Raw genomic sequence first — 21,662 nt, forward strand, 5'->3', positions numbered from 1 at the left:
AGCTCCTCCCAGCATTTCTACTATGCAGCCAGGACTGACACTCACTGCCTGAGTTCCTGCTGGACTCAGGTGAAACAAGTGGTTTTTTGCAATCTCCCCTCTGTGGGAATGAGATTGCTGGCTCTGACAGAGCCAGCTGGGACCAGGGCCCAAGACACAATGAGGACGTTTGTTTCTGATGTGTATCTTAGGGCCCTGCCCTCCTGTGGCTGATTGGGTAAATGAATCTCAACTGCAGTGTAAATGGTAGATAATAGCTTAACGTATTCCCAGCTGGCAGGGACCTTCAGGGCCTTAACACAAAGAAATTCCTGATTGTAGGACTCAGGCTCCATGGCAAGGCCCATAGGGATGGTGGTTTGAAGTAGCCCCAAACCTGATTCACTCCCTAGTCCTCTTCATCTCAGTAAATGGCAAGTCCATTCTTTCAGTTGAAGTCTCTCTTTTTCTCACTCTCATATCCAGTCAGTCAACATATCATCCTAATTCAGTATTCAAAATATATCCAGAATTCACTCACTTTTCAACTCCATCAGTACCACCCTAGCCCAAGCCTCCATTATGTTTTAACCATATTATTGCAGTTACAAATATTGTACTTAGAGACCCCCAACTGGTCTCCATGCTCTTGCCATTGCCCTTCTACACTCTGTTTTCCACACAGCAACCAGAGGCTTCCTTTTAAAATGCACATCAGACTCTGTTCAATCAAATCCCTCTAGTGGAGTGAAATCCAAAGTTCTCACCGTGGTTTACAAGGTCCTACATGACCCAGCCCCCAGCTGCCTCTCTGAGCATCTCCCCTCTTGCTCCCCCTCCATCACGCCACTCCAGCCACCTTGGCCTTCCTTGCTGTTCTTCATACACCTCAATTCACTTCAGGGCCTTTACTGTAGTTTCTGCCCAGAAGCCTTTCTCCAGATAACCTGGTGGCTGTCTCTCCCTTACTTCCTTAAGTTTCTGCTTAATGTCTCATCCTCAGAGAGGTCTTCCCTGACCATCCTGTCTAAAATAACCTCCCCCAGTGGCCGGGCGCCGTGGCTCATACCTGTATCCCAGCACTTTGGGAGGCCGAAGTGGGTGGATCACTTGAGGTCAGTAGTTCGAGACCAGCCTGGCCAACATGGTGAAACCCCGTCTCTACCAAAAATACAAAAATTAGCTGGGCATGGTGATGCCTGCCTGTAATCCCAGCTACTCGGGAGGCTGAGGCAGGGGAATCACTTGAACCGGGGAGGCAGAGGTTGCAGTGAGCCGAGATCGCACCACTGCACTCTAGCCTGGGCGACAGAGCAAGACTCCTTCTCAGAAAAAAAAAAAAAAAAAAAAAAAATTAAAAATATAACCCGCACAATCCTACTTGTGGATATATATCCAAGGGAATTGAAATTAGTATGCCAAAGAGCCATCTGCATTCCCTTGTTCGTGGCAGCACTATTCACCATAGCCAAGATAGGGAAACAACCTAAGTGTCTGCCATCAACAGATGAATGGATGAAGAAAATGTGGTATAAATACACAGTGGAATACTATTCAGTCTTTAAGAAGAAGTAAATCCTGTCATTTGCTACAACATGGATGAACTTGGAAGACATTATCCTAAGTGAAATAATAATAATTATTATTATAAGCCAGACACAGAAAGACAAATACCACATGATCTCACTTATATGCGGAATCTAAAAAAGTCAAAATCATAGAAGTGGAGCATAGAACGGTGATCACTAGAGGCTAAGGTTGGGAGGGAGTGGGGAGATGCTGTTCAAAGGATACAAAGGCTCAGTTAGACAGGAGGAATAAGTTTTTGAGATCTATTGCACAGCATGATGACTATAGTTAATAATAATGTACTATGTATTTCAAAATTGCTAAAATAATACCCTCACTACTCCCACTCTAACTCACTCATTCTCTTGTGTAGTCCTTTACCCTGCCTTATTTTTCCTCAAAGTCCTTCTTTGCTACCTAAAAGATATTTATCGTCTGTCTATTCCTGCTGGAATGGATGCTCCATGAGGCCAGGGAGTTTTGTCTGTCTTACTCACTGCTCTATCCCTCATCACCTAGAACAGTGTGTGGCATGTAGTAGGCCCTTGCTAAATTTGTCAAAAGAATGAATAAACGCCCCCCCAAAGACAATGAGGATGCCCCTCAGCACGACTCCTGTATTCCTAATTGCTGGGCCTTACAGAGCTCAGCAGGGAGCTAGAATCCAAGGGGCACCCAGGAAAGGCTTAGTTTCCAGTGTTTGCTAATCATGCTTCTGATAAAATTGTGGGAGAGTTTTCAAGAACTAAAAAGCCAGCCAGGCATGGTGGCCTGTAAGCCCAGTACTTTGGGAGGCTGAGGCAGGTGGATCACCTAAGGTCAGGAGTTCAAGACCAGCCTGGCCAACATGGTGAGACCCCCATCTCTACTAAAAATACAAAATTAGCTGGGTGTGGTGGCACATGACTGTAATCCCAGCTACTCAGGAGGCAAGGCTGGAGAATCGCTTGAACCCAGGAAGCGGAGGTTGCAGTGAGCCGAGATTGCACCATTGCACTCCAGCCTAGGCGACAAGAGTGAAACTCCGTCTAAAAATAAATAAATAAATACAAGCCTGGCTGATTTTTTGGGCATTTCTTACAGAATTGGATAAACAAAGTGGTGCAGAGCCCAAAACTAGAAAGCCAGAAGACTTGGGCTAAATCTCTCACATCTCTATTCCCCAATAGTGTAGTAACTGTGGATAAATCCTTTTGGAGTGCTAGGTCTCCTTTCTCCCACATCTAAAATAGTATTTATTATGCAACTCCTTCCTAGGGGCAGGACATGTCTGTGAGGTGAACAAGATCATTTCTGTAAATTATTTGGGATGCTTATATTCAGATATAATAATAATAATAAAAAGACACCCTTTAGGTCTATCTCACTTTAAGAAAACCAAATATATAAAAACTCAATGTATGTTATTACTAAAGAACTTTTGCAAACTCCCCTAGGCCTAGAGTATTAATAATGGGGTTCAATCTACCCAAATTCAATTCATGCCCAGCTGTTTCAGAACACACCAATTACATAGGGAAGCATTTAGCACATTGCCTTGCAACTAGTAGGTAATTAATATTTGTTTGTTGACTCCTTGATCAGTAATGCAAAGTGTACCTGTACTGGGACATCTTAACTCTGACGTGACAAAGGTTAGGCTTTCCCTAGATATGGAGAACTCACCATCTCTCTGTTCTTTTTCCAGTCCCCCAAATCTGCTTTCATCAGTGCTGCGAAGAAGGCCAAGTTGAGGTCCAATCCTGTGAAGGTTCGATTTTCTGAGCAGGTGGCAGTTGGAGAAACAGATGCAGTAAGTGTAGCTTTGGCTCCCTCTCCTCAGCCCCTGGCCATAATCTGCCTGGCTGTCAAGCTCTCGCTCTGGGGCTTCTTATAGTGGACAGCTTTCCGAATGGGTTAGAGTGGGAGCGTCCAGGTGCTGGAGGGGGAAAAGTAGTGAGTGAAGAGGGATACGTGACATCCAGAGAGGCCCCAGGCATTGTGGGGAGAAGGAATATATATTGATTCACTCAAGATCCTTCTGATGCTTAGAGAAATTTCCATCCCTAACACAGTAGCTTACACTCAAAGCAAGTGCTCCATAAACATCTTTTGCTACTTGATAGAAACAGGAAGGAAATAATGGCTTCCTGAAGACTCAGGGAATGAGTGGCTGGTGAAATTGAGCTCTCTTCACATTTAAGTGATCTTGCAACTCCACATCTTGACCGGAAAAGGCCATGCAGTGATGAGTAAAGTTGCCTAAAGGAAATGATACAGACTCTCATTAAGTCACCAAGTTTTTATTAGGCACCTGCTATGTTCTTAGCACCAGAGGGGAGGCAAAATAAATACCTGTTCCCTGCTACCAGATACCTCTCAGCAATGTTGAGGGGGACAAGAGATTCAGATTGAGACAATACAAAATCTACTACGGGGTGGTATTGTTTCGAAAGACAGGTAATATTTGACAGCCCATGCCATGCAGCTGCCAATTTGGGGAGTCTTGGCCAGCCACAGTGTTTCTCACTGCTTTGGGAGGTTTACATGCAGTGAACTGTCGGCTCCAGATGTGCAAATGAGAAGAGGCAGGTGAAGAGCAGAAAAGAAGTGTGTTAAGCAGTCATGCATTCTGGCCGAGTCCTTCAGGAATCTGCAGAAGTTAGTGATAACCCGGTGGGGACAGAGGGGATAGCTAGAGCTAACAGGCACTTGTGTGCTTTTGATAGCTGTGATGGGCAGAGCTGTCTGGAGGCCCTTGGCATTTACGTACTGAGGAACAGCCACAGTTGTTGGGAGAAGATAGCAGGCCCAGAGCAGGGAAATCAGCAGGGTGCCAGGCACTTCTATATTATTTGAGGCAGAGTTAGTGAGAAGAAGGGATAGAGGACACAGGTGTCTTCCATCTCCATTTCCCTGACTCTCATTCCCAAACTCAGTCTATGCCCTCCTCCATCTCTGCATGAGGAAGGCTGGCAAACCCAGGGGACTACAGGACCCCACTGGGCAAGCTGTCTGAATAATTGATGGTTGGGATCTGTGTCAATCCTAGAAGAAAAGTTTTAAGAGAAGTGATCATTGATGAGGAGAGGGGAAAAGGAGTAATATGGAGTCCCTGCAAATCAGGGTGAAACAGACCCCGAGGTCCAAGTCACCAGGAGGATATGTGTGTCCTGAATGCTTGAAAACCCAGAGGACGTATGACTTGGATTTGGTAAGTATGAACAGGCTTATCCTATGCCATCTCAACATTGCAGAGTAATCAGTCAAGGGCAGGCCACCCAGTGAAGAACTCCTTCCCTTCCTCCCCACTCCCCTCCCCTCTCTTCTCTTCCTCTCCCTTCTACTTCCCCTTCTCCACTTTCCCCTTCTTCCACCATGATTCCCCTCTCCATACGTCACAGCTAGGTTACAGGCACAGCTAGTCTACAGGCGTAACGATGCCCCCCACTCCAGTCTATTCTGAATGCAAATGCCACAGAGTAGCTAGGACCCACCTAGAGTGACCTCATTCTCTCGGACAGGCCACCAGGCATAGTGTGAGGCTCTTGTCTGGGTGAGAGACAGACATCAATCTTCCAACTCTCACTGCACTCGTGAAATTACCTGGTGTTACAACATCACCCTCCTCCATGCTGCCGCCAGTATGGACCATAGCAGCCTCATCACAGGTCGGGACCTGGGGGAGTCCAGGCCCAAGTGACTCCAGGCTCTCCTATCAACCCTTTCCTTTCGTGTTCCAAGGCTTTATTAAGCAGCCAGAGCAAAAATAAATCCTGTGGGTGATCCTTGCCAACTCTATTTTTAAGCAAATTCAATTAAGTAATTATCTGAGTCCAACCCAGTGTGCTAAATAAAACCTGCCACCACTGGGATCCGGGGCCGCTGGGCCTGGCAGGAGCAAGGCATCTCAAGATCAGGGAGGGGACCAGGGAGTCACACTCTTCCAATTTTATATCCCACCACTTCCCACCTTGGCTTGACCACAGCCAAGCTTGTCTCTTGGCTCCTCACCACCATCAACCATACCCCAACCCAGGAGGATTTGCTTGTTCCTCTTTCCATGCTTTGTCCATGATCCATGACAGTCTCTAGGTCTAGACTGTTCTCATCTGGCTTCTCAAATCATCCACACCCACTGTCTCCTTCAAAATCAAAATCCAATTTGCCTTATCTAGGAAACTTTAGCCATCTTATACCTGTTGGTTTGCTTTGGTTTTATAATGTGTATGTGTGCCAAGTCACTACAACAAGCATTTAAGACTGGATTTAAATCTCCTGTAGCTCTCATAGAGACTTAGCATAGTGTTGGGCATACAGTAGAGGTTCAATGAATGCCCAGTGAATTAAGGAATCTGGTTATCTCTGCAGCTTTTCCATTCCTATAGAACTGATGATGTTGTTGGCCCAGGGAAATGGTTGGGATGAGAGTGATCATTCAGTAAGTGCACATCAAGCACCTACTGCCCATTCATTCAGCAGCCATTTATTGCACACCAAATGTGTGCCAGGAGCTTTGTTTAGTGTTGGGACTACAAAGATAAATAGGACATGGTCTTTGTGCTCTCATTTCACCATTTGATTGTGAAAGACAAATATCCTTCAAAAATATGATAAAGGTGAGTTTCAGCAGCATAGTGAGACCCTGTCTCTACAAAAAGTAAAAAATTTAGCTAGGTGTAGTGGCACATGCCTGTAGTCGTAGCTATTTGGGAGGCTGAGGTAGAAGGATCACTTGAGCCCAGGAGTTTGAGGCTGCAGTGAGCTGTGATTGCACCACTGCACTCCAGCCTAGGCAATAGAGCGAGACCCTGTCTCAAAAAGAAATCAAAACAAAACAAAATACGGTAAGAGCATTGTGAGAAGCGTGCATAAATTGCTATAGGAATGCATGGAAAGACCAGGTCCAAGTATCTGATGATGTTAGACCAAGGCTTTACAGAATACATATTTGAGCTGGGTTTTGAAGGATAAATAGGAGTTTGCCAAAGAGGAAAAGAGAAAGGCAGAGGGAACAGCTTTTTTTCTTTCTTTCTTTTAGAGTCCTCAGAGAAAGAGAACAGTCTTTATTTAATGAATTTTTATTAAGAATGTCTCAATCAGAGTCAGTACCTCCCACTGCTAGAGAGCTTTTGAAAATGTCTGAGGGCCAGGCATGGTGACTCTCGCCTGTAATCCCAGCTACTACTAGAGAGGCTGAGGCAGGAGGATCACTTGAACTCAGGAGGCAGAGGTTGCAGCGAGCCGAGATCACACCACTGCACTCCCACCTGGGCGACAGAGCGAGACTCTGTCTCCAAAAAAGAAAAAGAAAAAAAAAAGAAAATGTCTGAGGGTGTTTCAGGTCATCCCAATGCTTTGGTGTGCTACTGGCACTTCATGTCTCAGGGTCGGAGATGCTAAGTGTTGTGCAGGGAGGGGGACATCCCTGAATAATGAAGAATCATCAGAGGTATGGAGGTGTGAAAGAGGCGTGGGTACTAGGAATAGCAAGACTCTGGAGACTAGGCAGGGGCCAGGTCAGAAAGGGCCTAGGGAGGGGAAAAGGCAGAGCAAAGGCCTTGACAGGACATGATCTTGGCTTGTGAAGGGCCTCAGGGAAAGGGAGGTATCAGGAGATAAGATCAGTCTAGAAGCTTTGTAGAAGGTGTTTAAAAAAATGTCAGAGATAAGATCAGGTGGGTGAGGTAGACTCCAAAGGAGGCCTCTCATCAGCCCTTCAGGGGGTGTGTGGTGATCCCTTTGCTCTGATCTGTGGAGGTTTGAACTACAGTAGAATGTGGGTGCTCCGTGATGTCAAATGGAGGCAGGCTTTTGATATGGCTCAGTGTCTTGTTGGGGAGTTTGGTTCTGGTCCCCATGTATTATTGATCTGCTCTTTCCTCTGTCTCTGCCCTCCTACACCTTTGGCTCTCTGTCTCCATCACCTTTTCTCTCTCCTTTTTCACACCCTTCCTCTGGCTTCCTACTTCCTTCTAAATGAGCCCGTCTCCTTGTCCTTTCCCTGCTTGTTCACAGAAAATGATGAAGAAGGAAGCTCTCCTCCTCATCCCTAACGTTCTGAAGGTTTTCTTAGAAAATGGGCAGATCAAGTCATTCACATTTGATGGTCGGACCACTGTTAAGGTACATACAGTCTCCTCCCCCTGGTCAGCATTGCCCTCTCCAGAGTACATGCAGTTGTGTGTCCTGTGTTCCTCTGAGTCTGCACATAGCTGCTTGCCACTGGAGTAAGGTGGCCTTTAAGCTCTGGATGCTTGTTAGCACAAGGCTGCAAAAATGCACAGTCCCAGATGAGAGTGGTGGTAAAAGTTTGCATGCCCAACTGTGTGCTAGTAATTGTTAAACCGTGTGTGTGCACTTATACTTGTGAACTGCTCTGTGTTTGCGTTACATGGGGTCCTTCAGGACTTTTAAGAACTAAAGAATATGAAGATCATTAAGCCATTTATAAAGCAAAAGTGATTTATATTGATACCATAACACCTACACAAGTTTATGCACAGAAATAAACACAGTCTCTTGGGAGATTAGCTTAGTTATGGCTTGCTTTTTAAATAACAACCTGATCTCAAGCACTGAACCAAGATTTGAAATGTCCAGCCACAGCCTCTTTGGCTGTTCTTTTCACAGGAAGAGCAATTACTGAGCTGTGATTCTTCACAGCTCAGCCAGGTGTCAGAAAGTCCTAGTGACTTTCCTCTAATCCTTAGGAATAGAAGTGATGATATGATTCACCCCCAGATTCAACTCTGCTCTGGGACAGAAATATCCATTCCTGCATCTTCTGGACTCTCTCCAGAAAGAGAATGCCATCCCCAGAATGAGTATTTTAATGCAACTAATGCCGCCCAAACTGCTGGGCAGCTACGGTGTCTACCCAGAAAACCTAGGTTGGTCCACAGGTACCCTGTGGTTCCCATACTGGGACCAAGGCAATCCTATAAGTAAAGAAACTCTTGGACCAACAAACGTTTGCTAAGAGGAGTTATCAGGTGCTCAGAATGGGTCTTGCCAGTGATTTTCAACCAGGATTCCTACTTCCCACTCTTAGAGAGCTTTTGGAAGTGTCTAAGGGTGTTTTAGGTCATCCTAATGATTTGGTGTGCTACTGGCATTTTGTGTTTTAGGGTCGGAGATGCTAAGTATTCTGCAGGGAGTGGGACAGTCCCTGAATGGAGAATTTTTTTGAAAGGCTTAGGCCTGGGTGGGTCCCCCAGGGGACCTAGGACCAAAACATACTACTTAGGGTGCCATAGAATGTTCTTTTGGCTATTGAAGGGGGCATGGGAGGGGGCATTGAAACAGAACTAGACCACCCAGGAGGTGTCCAAATGTGCCTTCTCCAGATGTGAATATCGCTTTGTGTCAGAATCCTCCTTGGTGGTTTATTCATGGGTTGGTATGTCCATTGTGGACTCTGTCTCCATACTGGAGTGTTTAGTGCCCTCTCTTTCCCTTTGGAGTCTTCTCTGAAGTTCTCCCACCTCACATCATCAGCGCCATTGTGGCTTCCAGGTAGCCCCAGCCTTCCAAGACAGCAGTGTTCCCCTCGCTTGTGATCTCAATCTGACTCCAGGAAGGGTGTGCTGGCGACTTATTGGAGCTTTGACAGGCTGCCAAGCCACATGTCCTAGAGAGGTACCTGGGTGAATTGACAGCCTGGCACAGGGGCTGTTACACTTGTAACACCAGTTGGCAATCGCCGGATTGGCTGTCCACAATCCCAGTGCAGCCAAACTGCAAAGAAAACCTCATCTGTCCCTGACAGAGCTCCAGCAACACTGGCGCCTCTGTGACTACTTGGACAACACAAGAGATGCTCTGAAGTACCCACCAATTTCCAGCTTAACATTTGAATAACTGAACGTCTTTCGGTGTTCATTGAGGGGCTTGTTTGGCAACTGCGGTTGTAAAGATGTTTTATATTCCCAAGCTTGATTCTTTCCAGCCTTTGGGGGCTGAGAGATGCTGACTCCATGAACACACACATTGGAGCCCAGTGTATAAGCCAAAGTCACAGCAAATCAGTGGCAGAAGTCTCAGAACTGACATTTGTGCAGCCCCTTCTGAAATGTTTTCAGACACCCTAATATTAAAAGTAGGGCAACAGAGCAGATGGAACCCAGAAGTAGTCAGATTTATGACTGTACACAAAACACATGACATAGTTCCTCTGCATGGATACATTTTTCGAGTTGCTAAATTGATCATCTATAAAATCCAGTTATGGTCAAAAATGAACATTTTGCCAGTAACTCAAGTCATTTGATTTAAATTATGAATCCAGAAATAGTATGCTTTTTAATCATATAAATGTCATTTTTGCTTTTGTTCATTCCTAAGAGTTGACAGACTATCCCAAGTGGATATTCTGACTTATAAGAGAAGGTGAAGGGAGAACCAACACAGTGCCTGGCACTTAGTAAGCATTTAAAAGATAATTTTTTGAGTGGAAGGAGAGAGGTAGGGAGGGAGAGACATGACCTTCTTTTGCCATAAGCCTCGCCAGGTGAAATTCAGAAACACCTACCTCTAACCCCCTGCACCTCTCCCCAGGGCCCAGGCCTCTGAGCAGCACTCATGGGTCACTTTACTCATTGTGGATCACAGAGCCTGGGCTACTATAAAGGCCAGTGTTGCAGCCTTCTCCCCAGGACTATATTTCTTTTCTTGGTGTTTAATCCCCCCTCCCATGTTTGGTGCTTAGAATAGCTTAGGGCCAGAACTAATCTCCCCCTCAAGGCTCTTTTCTGTCCCACAGGATGTGATGTTGACATTACAGGACCGCCTTTCCCTGAGGTACATTGAGCACTTTGCTCTTGTCCTTGAGTATGCCGGGCCAGAACAGAATCACAAGTTTCTGCTTCTTCAGGACAAGCAACCGCTGGCTTATGTAAGTAACTCTTTTTTACAGATAGCTTTGCATGTGGCCTCTAGTAGAGAAGACCCAAGGCACTCCCTGTCTGGAAAATTTATAATGATATGCTCAGCCGGTTCCCAGAAGTCACAGTTCTCACCCAAAGCTGGTATTATCCACCTCCAGAGGGCTTTTGGCAGTGGCCTTTGTGAGCTGAGAAGAGCATGAAGATCATTAGTCTTGGTCTCTAGGGGGAAGAGTATGGGGTGATTCACCACATGGCACCCAGAATGCTGAGATAAGGAGCAGTTGCAAGTCTCCTGTCTCCTGGAAGCCCCACATGATAGATTTTTCTGCTTTCTGGGAGAAAACTTGGCCTTTTGCATGAAGGCTGTTATGGAAGGGTCAGGGAGTGGATCCTACTCAGCCAATTCCCAACTCCCACTTATCCTAGGACAAGTGGGAGTTGGGAATTGGCTGAGTAGAGCCAAAAATAGGCGGCATGTCACCCACATCAATTTACAAGGTAGAGTAGGAAAAAGTATCCAGTCTTCCTAGCCCTCACCATATGGAAAAGGGCTGGGGAAATCCAGGATTCCTGGATAGCATTTCATCTACAGTGAAGCACCAAGAAGTGTCAGAGATGCAATCAAAGCCAATCAGTACTACCAAGTAGGGTGGGACAGAGTTGGAAAGGAACAGTGGAAGAAATACCTTTTCAGAGCCTACATGAAAGCCAAACAAAACCCCAAATCAGACACAAAAAGATGAAAGGATTTTTGGAAAGAGAGATTCAAGTTTAGCTCTCAGCCAAATGCAATACAGAGACTCACTGGTGGGAAGGAAAGGTTGTGGGAGTCCTGCCCGGAGGGAGGCCTAAGCACCTCCCTCACCCCCAAGCAACCCTTTGAATTCAGTTGGTCTGTTATTCCAAATGGGATTTTAAACTTTTTTATTATGAAAACTTTCACACATACACACAAGTAGGAGGAATATAGTATCATTAACCCTATTACCCATTCCCAGGTTCAACAATTATCAATACAGTGCCAAGATGTTTCATCTGTACCTTGAAATAATATTTTAAACCTTTGATTTACTCTAATCAGCAATTTACTCTGCTTGAGGCTGAGCCCCTCTGTAAGGTAAAGGCATGAATCCCACAGCAAGAAAAGAGTCTGAGCCATTGCCAGGAGCCCTCCCTTCCTGCCTAGTGTCTTGGGCTTTAGACCCAATGGTTGATAAAGGTCATGTCCTAGATAAGTGATTTGAAAATTCCTCTTATTTTGGGTCAGAAGTGTAGAAAAGACCTGACTCCTCACTACTTTCCTCTGAGGGTAATTAGAATCAGCCAGGTCGGAGACAGAGTAGGAAACAACAGCTTAGCTCTGCCCCAAGCCCCACCTTAAAGAGCCACTGAGCTGCCAGCCCAACACCCCAGCCATTGATTCCAGATCTCTTTTCTTCTCCCCTTTCATCCCTGGAATTCAGGTGGTACAGCGGACACACTATCACGGAATGAAATGCCTCTTCCGAATAAGCTTCTTTCCCAAAGACCCTGTGGAGCTGCTGCGTCGGGATCCTGCTGCTTTTGAGTATCTATACATCCAGGTAGAGTCTGGCTTGGGGATACACAGACAGACCAGTGGACAAAGAAGCAGGCAGGCTGTTCTGCCATCACAATGAAATAGCTATGTAAGTTTTTCCAACCTCCAGGTAGCCCTGAAGGCCCTTTCCTTCCTCTTCTGCTACCATCGTAGGCCATGGCCAAGTTGGCTGGCCTGGTGACCTGAGCTGGCTGTGGCTCAAAGTCCTGTCTATTTGTCCACTCAGATCTCATCAGTTTTCAGAAACAAGCAATCCCAGTAACTCTGGCATCCTCACAGGATCCTAAAGTTTAACAAGCCCATTTCGGTTTCAACGGGTCCCAACCCCCAATACCTAGCTCCAGTATGAGATGATTCCCAATTCAGTTTATCCAGAAACATTTACTAGACACTTACTCTGGGTTAAGCCCTATGCTAGGTACTAGCAATCAGAAGTGAATGAAGAACTGTCCTGGCTCACTAGAGCTTATATGTGCCTGAATAAATATGACAGCAGCAGGGTGCAATGAAGATGAGGGCACTCAGGAAGCATTTTTCCAACTCTACACAAGAGAGATGGTGCAGGCTTCATGGAAAAAGTGATATATGCATGCTCTTAGCCTTGAAGAATGAATGAGAGTTTGTTGTGTAGAGAGATGGAATGGAGGGGGCATACTCTAAGCAAAGGGCCTTGTATTTACAAAGCCATGGTGGCATGAAACAGCATGGGATCATGAGAGAAGCATGAGTGATTTTTTATGGCTAGAGTACAGGATGTGGTAAAGAGGAGTAGGGAATAAAATTGGAGAGACAGGAAGCAGTGATCAAAGGCTTTTGGTAGGCCAAGGCAAGCATAGACTTTATGATTGAGCCTGGGCAGCGGTTCTTAAAGTGTGGCTATTATAGATTCTTTGCAATTTCATGCTTCCTGGAGTGGTAGCATCAGCATCAACTGGGACCTTGTTAGAAATGCAAATTCTTAGGCCCCAGCCCAGTCCTACTGAGTCAGAAACTCTGGAGGCAGAATTCAGTACTCTGTGTTTTAACAAGCCTTCCAGGGGATTCCGATGCCCAAAAGACTTTGAGAACCTCTGCTTTATGATGGTGGTTTAAACCTTAGATGCACATTAAAATTATCTGGGAGGTTTGGGAAAATGCTGTGCCCCATCCAAGACCAGTTGAATCAAAATCTATGGGAGTGGGGTCCAAACACTGGTATTTTTTTAAATTCCTCAAGTGATCCTAATGTGCAGCCAAAGTAAAGAAATTCTGTGGGAGAGTAGGAGAGCAGAAATTATTAAAAGAGAAGAATAGCCTGGTCAGATGAGCAAATTCAAAAGACCACACAGTGCTAAGGAAGTACACCAGCTAGGGAGCAATGGCAGTTATCCAGAAGAAATGACAAGGGCTAGAACCAGGGCCATGATGAAGGAGGTGGGATGGGTTTCAAGAGAGATTTAAAGGGTAGAATGGATAGGCTTTAACTTAACAAGTGTCTTGTAGAGGTGGTATCATTCCCCAAGTTAGAGAATACAGACAATGGAATGGGTTTAGGGAAAAGATGAGTTCATTTTGGGAAATGTTGAGTTTTAGGTGCCCATAGGACATACAACAGCACTTAATGAGAGAAAAAAACCTCAAACTTCATCTGTCTCTGATGGTGATATCCAGGGAGGTGCTATGAGACATTGTCGTTGTCCTTTTTGACTGTTCTGACAACCTAAAATGTTAGGAACGTTTCCCAAACAGCCTCAGGTTCATTTACCAACCTTCTAGGAGGCAATGAGTTGTGGTTGCTCTGTGAATTTTGTAAGTTTAGTTCTCATTTTTTTTTTTTGCCCTGACTTTCTTAATTCAAGCTTCCAAGGATTACCTTGGTTTGAATATTTTAGAATTTAGTGACAAGATCATGTCCATCCTATCCTTCTGCTTCATGATGATATGGACTTCAGCTGTATTCTTTCTTTTTCACATGTAACAGCTTTATTGAGGTCTAACTGACAAAAGATAAACCGTACATGTTTACAGTACACAATACCATACGTTTTGACCTATGTTTATGCCCATGAAACCATCACCACAATCAAAATATTGAACATATCCAACACACCTAAAAGTTTATTCAGGCCACTTTGTAATTCATCCCTCCCAGCCCTAGGCTACCACTGACCTGCTTTCTGTCACTATAGATTAGTTTGCACTTTTTAGAGTTATATAGAAATGAGATCATATGGTATGTATACTTATTTTGATCTGACTTATTTGGCTCGGCATACCGATTTTGAGATCCATCTATGTTGTTGCATGTATCAATTATTTCATTCATTTTTATTGTCAAGTAGTATTTCATGGTGTGGATATTCCAGAATGTGTTTATTAATTCACCTGTTGATGAACATTTGGGTTGTTTCCAGGTTTTAGTTATTACAATAAAGCTTCTATGAACTTTCATGTACCAGTCTTCGTATGGACATATGCCTTCTTTTCTTTGGGGTAAACACTTAGAAGTGGAATGGTCTGAGCATATGCTAGATCTCTTTCTTTAATTTTGTAAAGCAACTTTACTGTTTTCAAATGTAGTTGTACCATCTTTCATTCCCACCAGCCATGTATGAGAGTTTCATTTTCTTATATCCTTATCAGCACTTGGTATTTTCAGTATTCTTTTTTTACTTTAGTCATTCTGATAGTGCGTAGTGGCATCTCATTGTGATTTTCGTTTGCATTTTCCTAATGACTAATGATGTTGAGCATCTTTTCATGTGTTTATTTGATGCTACGCATCTTCTCGGGGGAAGTGTCCATTTAGATCTTTGCCTGCTTTTTTATTGGGTTGTTTTCTTATTGAGTTTTGAGAGTTCTTTATATACTCTGGATACAAGCTGTTTGTTAGATATATTATTTGCAAATATTTTCTTCCAGTGTGTAGCTTTCCTTTTCAGTCTCTAAACAACGTCTTTCACAGAGCAAATGTGTGAATTTTGATGAAGTCCAGTTTGCTAATTTGTTCTTTTATGGACAGTGCTTTTGGTGTCATATCTAAAAAATCTTTGTCTAACCCAAGGTTACAAGAATTTTCCCCTATTTTTTTCTAGATGTTTTATCATTTACAGTTTTATATTTAGGCCTATGATCCATTTGAATTAACTTTTGTATGTGGTGCAAGGTATCCATCAAAGTTTCGTGTGTGTGTGTGTGTGTGTGTGTGTGTGTGTTTTTGCATATGGATATCCAATTGTTATAGCACCTTTTGTTGAAAAGAGTATCCTTCCTCCACTGAATTGCCTTTGTACTTTTGTTAAAAATCTGTTGTATATATATATATATATATATAATATATATATATATATAGATCTATTCCTGTACTCTCTATTCTGATCTGTTGGTCTACTTGTCTGTCCTTATGTCAACATCACACTCTTGATTACTGGAGCTTTATAATAATTCTTGAAATCAGGAAGTATTTGTTCTCCAACTTTGTTCTTTTTCAAAGTTGGTTTGGCTATTATAGGTCCTTTGCATTTTCATGTGAATTTTAGAATCACCATGATAATTTCTACCAAAACCTGCTGTGATTTGAATTGGGATTGTGTTGAAACTATAGATCAATTTGGGGACAATTGACATCCTAACAATATTGAGCCTTCCAATCCCTGAACACAGTATTTCTACATTTAATTATACCTTCTATAATTTTTCTCAGCAGTATTTTGTAGTTTTCAGTATATAGGTCTTTCATATGTTTTGTCAGATTTGTCCCTAATTATTTCATATTTTTTGATGCTATTGTAAATGATTTTGATTTTAATTCCAATTTTCAATTATTTCTTGCTAGCATATACAAATAGAGTTGGGGTTGGGCATGTTGGCTCACGCCTGTAATTGCAGCACTTTGGGAGGCTGAAGCAGGAAGATTACTTGAGCTCAGGAGTTCAAGACCAGCCTGGGCAACATAGTGAGACCCCCATCTCTATACAAAAAGATTTATTTTTAAAAGAATAGAAATACAATTGATTTTTGTGTATTGATCTTATATCCTGAAACCTTGGTAAACTCACTACATTTGGCCCTTCATATCTACAGGTTCCATATTTGTGGATTTTGAAAATATTCAAAAACAATAAAAAATAACAGTACAATAATAAAAAATACAAAATTTAAAAATATAATATAATAACTATTTGCATAGCATTTTTATTTTAGTTTAGTTTGAGACAGAGTCTCGCTCTGTCACCCAGGCTAGAGTGCAGTGCCATGATCTCGGCTCACTGCAACCTCCACCTCCCAGGTTCAAACAATTCTCCTGCCTCAGCTTCCCAAGTAGCTGGGACTATAGACATGCACCACCACGCCCAGCTAATTTTTGTATTTCTTAATAGAGACAGGGTTTCACCATGTTGGCCAGGCTGGTCTCAAACTCCTGACCTCAAGTGATTCACCTGCCTCAACCTCCCAAAGTGCTGAGACTTTAGGCATGAGCCACAGCATCTGGCCTACATAGCACTATAGCACTTTTTTTTTTTTTTTTTTTTTTGAGATGGAGTTTCGCTTTCGGCTCATTGGAACCTCCACCTCCTGAGTTCAAGTGATTCTCCTGCCTCAGCCTCTCAAGTAGCTGGGATTACAGGCGCCCGCCACCATGCCCAGCTAATTTTTGTATTTTTAGTAGAGATGGGGTTTCACCATGTTGTCCAGGCTGGTCTCGAACTCCTGATCTCAGGTAATCCACCAGTCTCCGCCTCCCAAAGTGCTGTGATTACAGGCATGAACCATTGCACCTGGCCTTATATAGCATTTTAATTGTATTAGGCATTATAAGTAATCTAGAGGTGATAGAGGTATACAGGAGGATTTGCATAGGTTACATGCAAATACCACAGCATTTTATATAAAGGACTTAAGCATCCACAAATTTCAGTATCCATGGGGGTCCTGGAAGAAATCCTCCATGGATACCAAGGGAAAACTGTAGTTGTAGTAGTTTTTTGTAATAGAATCCACTGAATTTTCTACATAGATGATCATTGATGATGTATTCCTTTTCCACTCTCTCCTATATTATAGTGATATCACTGTGGCTTCCTAGTCCCTTAGTCCATACTGGTTCCACTTTAACAAAATGGGAAACTGGTCTAACCAAGGCTGACTCATTGATAGCTGGGGCTGTGACCCTCAGGGTTTGGGGGTTGTCATACCCTTGGCCAGTAGTTCCTGGAGACCTCCTCTAGGATAGCATAGGGAAGATTGACTCATCAACATTTTTGTCCTTCAGACACCAAGAAGAAGAATGCCTCCCCCATCCCTGCAATTCAGCTCTCACCCTGGGCTTCTGGGCCAGGGCCCTGTGGAGAGTCCCTCCCAGTATCTTTCTCCCCTTGTTTCCATCTGAGCTAGTAAAGGAGCCTTGTATGGCTTGGGGGTGAGTATAACCCCCATGAAAAAAAGTAGGAAAGTCTCTTATAAAAGGAGGAAAGAAAGGGAGTGGTGCCATGTCTCACTTTTGCAGTGAACTGGACTGTCTGCTTGTACCTTGCCATTGTGTGCCCCTGTCACTGAGAAGGCTATCTAGTGTCTGCTGAATAAAGTGAACAGTGTCTCTGAGACCTGAGCCTCCTCTGTTGTCTCTTCTCCAAGGGGAGCTCCTTCCTCTGTCCCTTGATCTAGCATGCCTTACTGATACTATGAGTATTGTCTGGGATGTAAGGGAGTAGATCAGGGGGTGGGGAAGGAATGTCTCCTTCAGCTGATAGGTTTGGACTGCCCTCTCTCACAGAGTCGGAATGATGTTATTCGAGAACGCTTTGGAATGGATCCCAAGCCAGAGATGCTTTTGGGCCTTGCTGCACTCCACATCTATATCACTGTCTCAGCCACTCGACCTAGTCAGAAGATCTCGCTCAAGAATGTGGAGTGAGTTGTGCTGCGGCCCTTTGGGATGGGGGGCGAATAGTTGCGTAGGGAAAAGGTACACTGGTTGAGCTATGCTATGCTTTTCAGAAATGTAGGGCATGGGATGGGAGTGAGAATTGGAGTCCCTCATATCTAGACTATGAAGCCCTAGAGCTACAGCTTCTACTAGGGAGCTGTGGCTAATGTTATTTTCCTATCCCTGTCCCTTTTTCTTTCTCCCAGTCTCTATTCCTCCATCTCTACCTCTCAGATTCAGTCAATTTCTGTCTTACCATCTTCTCTCTGTCCCACTTTGCCTCTCTCACTAATCTCTTACTTTTCTTCTGCTTTTAGGAAGGAGTGGGGCCTGGAACCCTTTCTTCCCCCCTCCCTCCTGCAGGGCATCAAAGAGAAGAACCTCCGGAAATCTCTCTCTCAGCAACTGAAGGCTCACCAAACACATCCTTCCTGCGGCACCAAGGTATCCAGAGTAGGCCACTGGGCATGGTGCTCCAGGCACTACTGGCCACAGGGAGATCCTGGGTGGTTTCCCAGCAGAGTCTGGTCCTCTAGGGATCCTCACCACTGCTTTTGACTCAGGTGCACATACGGCTTGGCCAGGTGTGGGGCAGTTGTGGAGAGGAGTCTTCCCCAAGCCTGAGCATCCCAAAGAGACAGCTGAGTGACACATCACTGAGAGAGCTCAGGGTCCTCAAAGCAAAGGGGCCAAGATGCAGGAGATAATTCTCAGGTCCTTTTCACCAATTAGTCAGTGCTGACTGAGCATGTATCATGTGGAAAGCACTGGACCCTAGGGAGGCACATGTTTTCCATGGAAATGACTAGGCTGGTGTGGTGGCTCATGCCTGTAATCCCAGCGCTTTGGGAGGCCAAAGCAGGAAGATCACTTGAGCCCAGGAGTTTGAGATCAGTCTGGGCAACATAGTGAGACAGCGTCTTTACTTTTAAAAAAATAATTTTAAAAAAATGTAGAAAAAGGAAATGTACCTCTGTACCTCTAATTCATCAGTCCTAGGGTGTGGAATTCTGGGAGACAAAACCCCAGCCCAGGGGAAAGTGGGAGAGTTGGGGGCACAAGACCTGACCTGGAGAATGGGTCACTGGGTGGAATGGTGAGGGATCAGGTTACTGCCTCCACTTTCTAGTGCTCTGAGGGACTCCCACTGTCTGCTTTCCCAAGCCCCGCAGCAGCTTCTTAGCTTTGTAAGATTCAATCTGCCTGTGCTTCCTGCCCTAGAAGCAGGAGAGTGGTGAGACGCACTAGAATCAGCATGCAGATGTACATATGGGACGCAATCGCCCCATACATTCCTCCCATTCCAGATTTCTTGCATTACCAACTAGCTTCTCTTTTAAGATGCAAATTTCCCCGGAGAGTTAAGCCATTCCCACCTTGCTGTGAATATTTAATCAGATTGTTTTCTTCTCAACTGAGAGCATCAGTGCTCACCACCATCTCCTCAGGTAACATTTTTTTCGAGGCACCCCAGTGCTTGGGTTGGAAATATGAAGATGAAGAGGGCCTGGTCTTGGCCCCTGAGTCAGGCACAGTCTAATGGGGAAACACATTAGTCAGTCCCAACACAGTGCATTAGGCACAGGTGCTCTGGAAGCACAGAGGAAGAACACTAAGCCCAGCCTGAGGGAGGTGGAAAAGGCCAGAGCTGGGTCTTGAAAGACAGATAAGAGTTTGTCTAGATTAATCTGTGGGCATGGGTCATGGGAGGAAGTGTTTCCCAGGCAGAGAGATCCATCTGTACAAAGGCCCAGAGATATGAGAAACCATGGTGCAAGGACAGAAATGCAAATCATTCAGCCTAAGCAAGTACAGAAAATGCAAGCTGTGTGCAAGGGGTGAAGGTAGGGGCAAGAGAAGAGGCCAGAGAGGTTGGCAGGAGCCAGTTCATGGAGGGCCTTGTGTGCCAAGGAAAGAGGTTGTACTTCATCCTCTAGGCAGCTGGGAGCCATTGAAGGGTTTAAAGCAGGGAGCTGATGTGATTAAACTTATGTTTTAGGATGCTCCCTCTAACAGTGTGGAGGCACTTGAGGGAAAGAGGGAAACAAGTGTCAGTCCTGAAGGTAACCTGGCTGTCACCCTGACACAGGTGGGAATGTCAAGGCAATGACTGGCTAGAGAAGAGGGATGGATAGATTGGAAAAGGAGCTAGGGGGTAAGTATCCAGATGATCTGGTAACTGCTGGCTCTCACATGAGGCGATTAAGGAGGAGTCCAGTGTGACTCACAGGTTTCTGGCTTGATTGCCCAGGGGGATGCTGATATAGACCAGGAATGCCTGAAGTGCAGGCTTGGGACTTAGGAATGCTTAGTATGAAAGGTATTGAGTGGGACCCCCAGCTGGGGAATGACCAGCATCTACATGACTCTAGGGGTCTGAAACATCTCAGGAGAGAGGTATGGATTAGGTGGGGCATCAGTTAGTTGGAATTAAACCAAAAACAAAATGAGTAAGCTGGATACTTTAGGAATGAAGATCAGGAGGTAGGACAAGATTTTAGAAAGGGAGATGAGATACTAGAGGGAAGAGCTGTCCAAACTAGAACCTTGCTGCTGTTTTAAGAAGGGTATCTTCACATCTCCACAGTGTCACTTGCTGACTGGTGCCTGTCCTAGGATGTTGAGACTCCTCGTTGAGAACATGGGTTTGCTTTTCCTGTGCCCCTCAGGCTTCTCATATTTCTGGATGGGTTTTTCCACAGGGCTCTGCAATTCAGGCAAAGCTCCAGTATCTACGAATTCTGAATGAACTTCCTACCTTCACGGGCGTTTTGTTCAACACTGTAGGCCTGGTCAGTGGCGCAGGATTGGGGGATGTGGGGAGGGAGCCCCTTGTTGGCTCTTGTCCTTGGGTGTGGGGGCAGGAGGGGCAAATATTTCTAAAGGCCTTCGTTCCTCTTCCTCCTCCTTCTACCTCTTACCTCCCTGGCCCTGCCTCTGCTAAAATGATAAAGTGGGAGGAGATATTTGTTTTGAGTATCCCTCCATGAACTTTTTTTTCCCTCTTCCTCGATTTGGGGGCACAGCATACTTTTTCCATAAAGGGCCAGATAGTAAATATTTTAGGTTTTGCAGGCGGGCCATACTGGCAACTGTGGCAACTACTCAGCCCTGCTGTCAGATTATGAAAGCAGCCACAGACAATGCATAAACAAATGGGTGTGGCTATTTACCAATAATTATTTATGGATACGAAAATTTGAATTTCATGTACTTTTCACATGTCACAAAACATGCCTCTTCTGATTTTTTTCCCTACCATTAAAAAATCTAAAAACCATTCTTAGCTCCTGGGCCATAAAAAATAGGTGGTGGGTGGTATTTGGCCCATGGGCCATGGTTAGGCAACCCCTGCTCTATTTCATTTTTGTTCCACATACTCCCACAGTCCCCTACCCTAGGTTTCCTGAGTCCTTCTACTTCTCCCCCTGCTTGCTCAGCACCTTTGCTGCAGGAACAAGGCTCTGGGGCAGGGCACAGCTGGTCCCACCCTAAGACTATGCCCCAGGCTAGTTTCCCCTGGTGAAAGGAAATTCAAATCACCTTGCTAATTGGATCCAGGTGCTTGTCTTGCTCCCAGGAGCACATTGTCAGCCAGTGCGGCACATTGGTGGAAAGCCACTTATCAAAGTACCTATAGACAGGCACAAGAGGTTCCTCAGGGTGATGCTAATACCAGGGAATGGGCCTCCAGACGACCCAAGCTTGATTGCTCCAAGGAATCTGTCAAGACCTCTTAAGGGAATCCAGTCCTTCAGGCCGA

General features: G+C 44.8%; 1 protein-coding gene across 3 annotated transcripts in view; it reads left to right on the plus strand.

Annotated features, from left to right (window-relative positions):
* The window catches only part of FRMPD3 (FERM and PDZ domain containing 3), a 154,248-nt gene that overhangs the window by 92,420 nt on the left and 40,166 nt on the right, over positions 1–21,662 (plus strand). For all 3 annotated transcript variants that reach the window (XM_063804765.1, XM_054676467.2, XM_024353017.3), the window contains 7 exons: positions 3,236–3,340; positions 7,546–7,653; positions 10,292–10,423; positions 11,879–11,998; positions 17,747–17,883; positions 18,217–18,343; positions 20,602–20,691. In XM_063804765.1, the coding sequence (XP_063660835.1) occupies positions 7,549–7,653; positions 10,292–10,423; positions 11,879–11,998; positions 17,747–17,883; positions 18,217–18,343; positions 20,602–20,691 (711 nt within the window). In that variant the 5' untranslated portion in view covers positions 3,236–3,340; positions 7,546–7,548. The remainder of the gene's footprint in view (positions 1–3,235; positions 3,341–7,545; positions 7,654–10,291; positions 10,424–11,878; positions 11,999–17,746; positions 17,884–18,216; positions 18,344–20,601; positions 20,692–21,662) is intronic.

Source organism: Pan troglodytes, chromosome X (assembly GCF_028858775.2).
Source record: "Pan troglodytes isolate AG18354 chromosome X, NHGRI_mPanTro3-v2.0_pri, whole genome shotgun sequence".
NCBI classification, from domain to species: Eukaryota; Metazoa; Chordata; class Mammalia; order Primates; family Hominidae; genus Pan; species Pan troglodytes.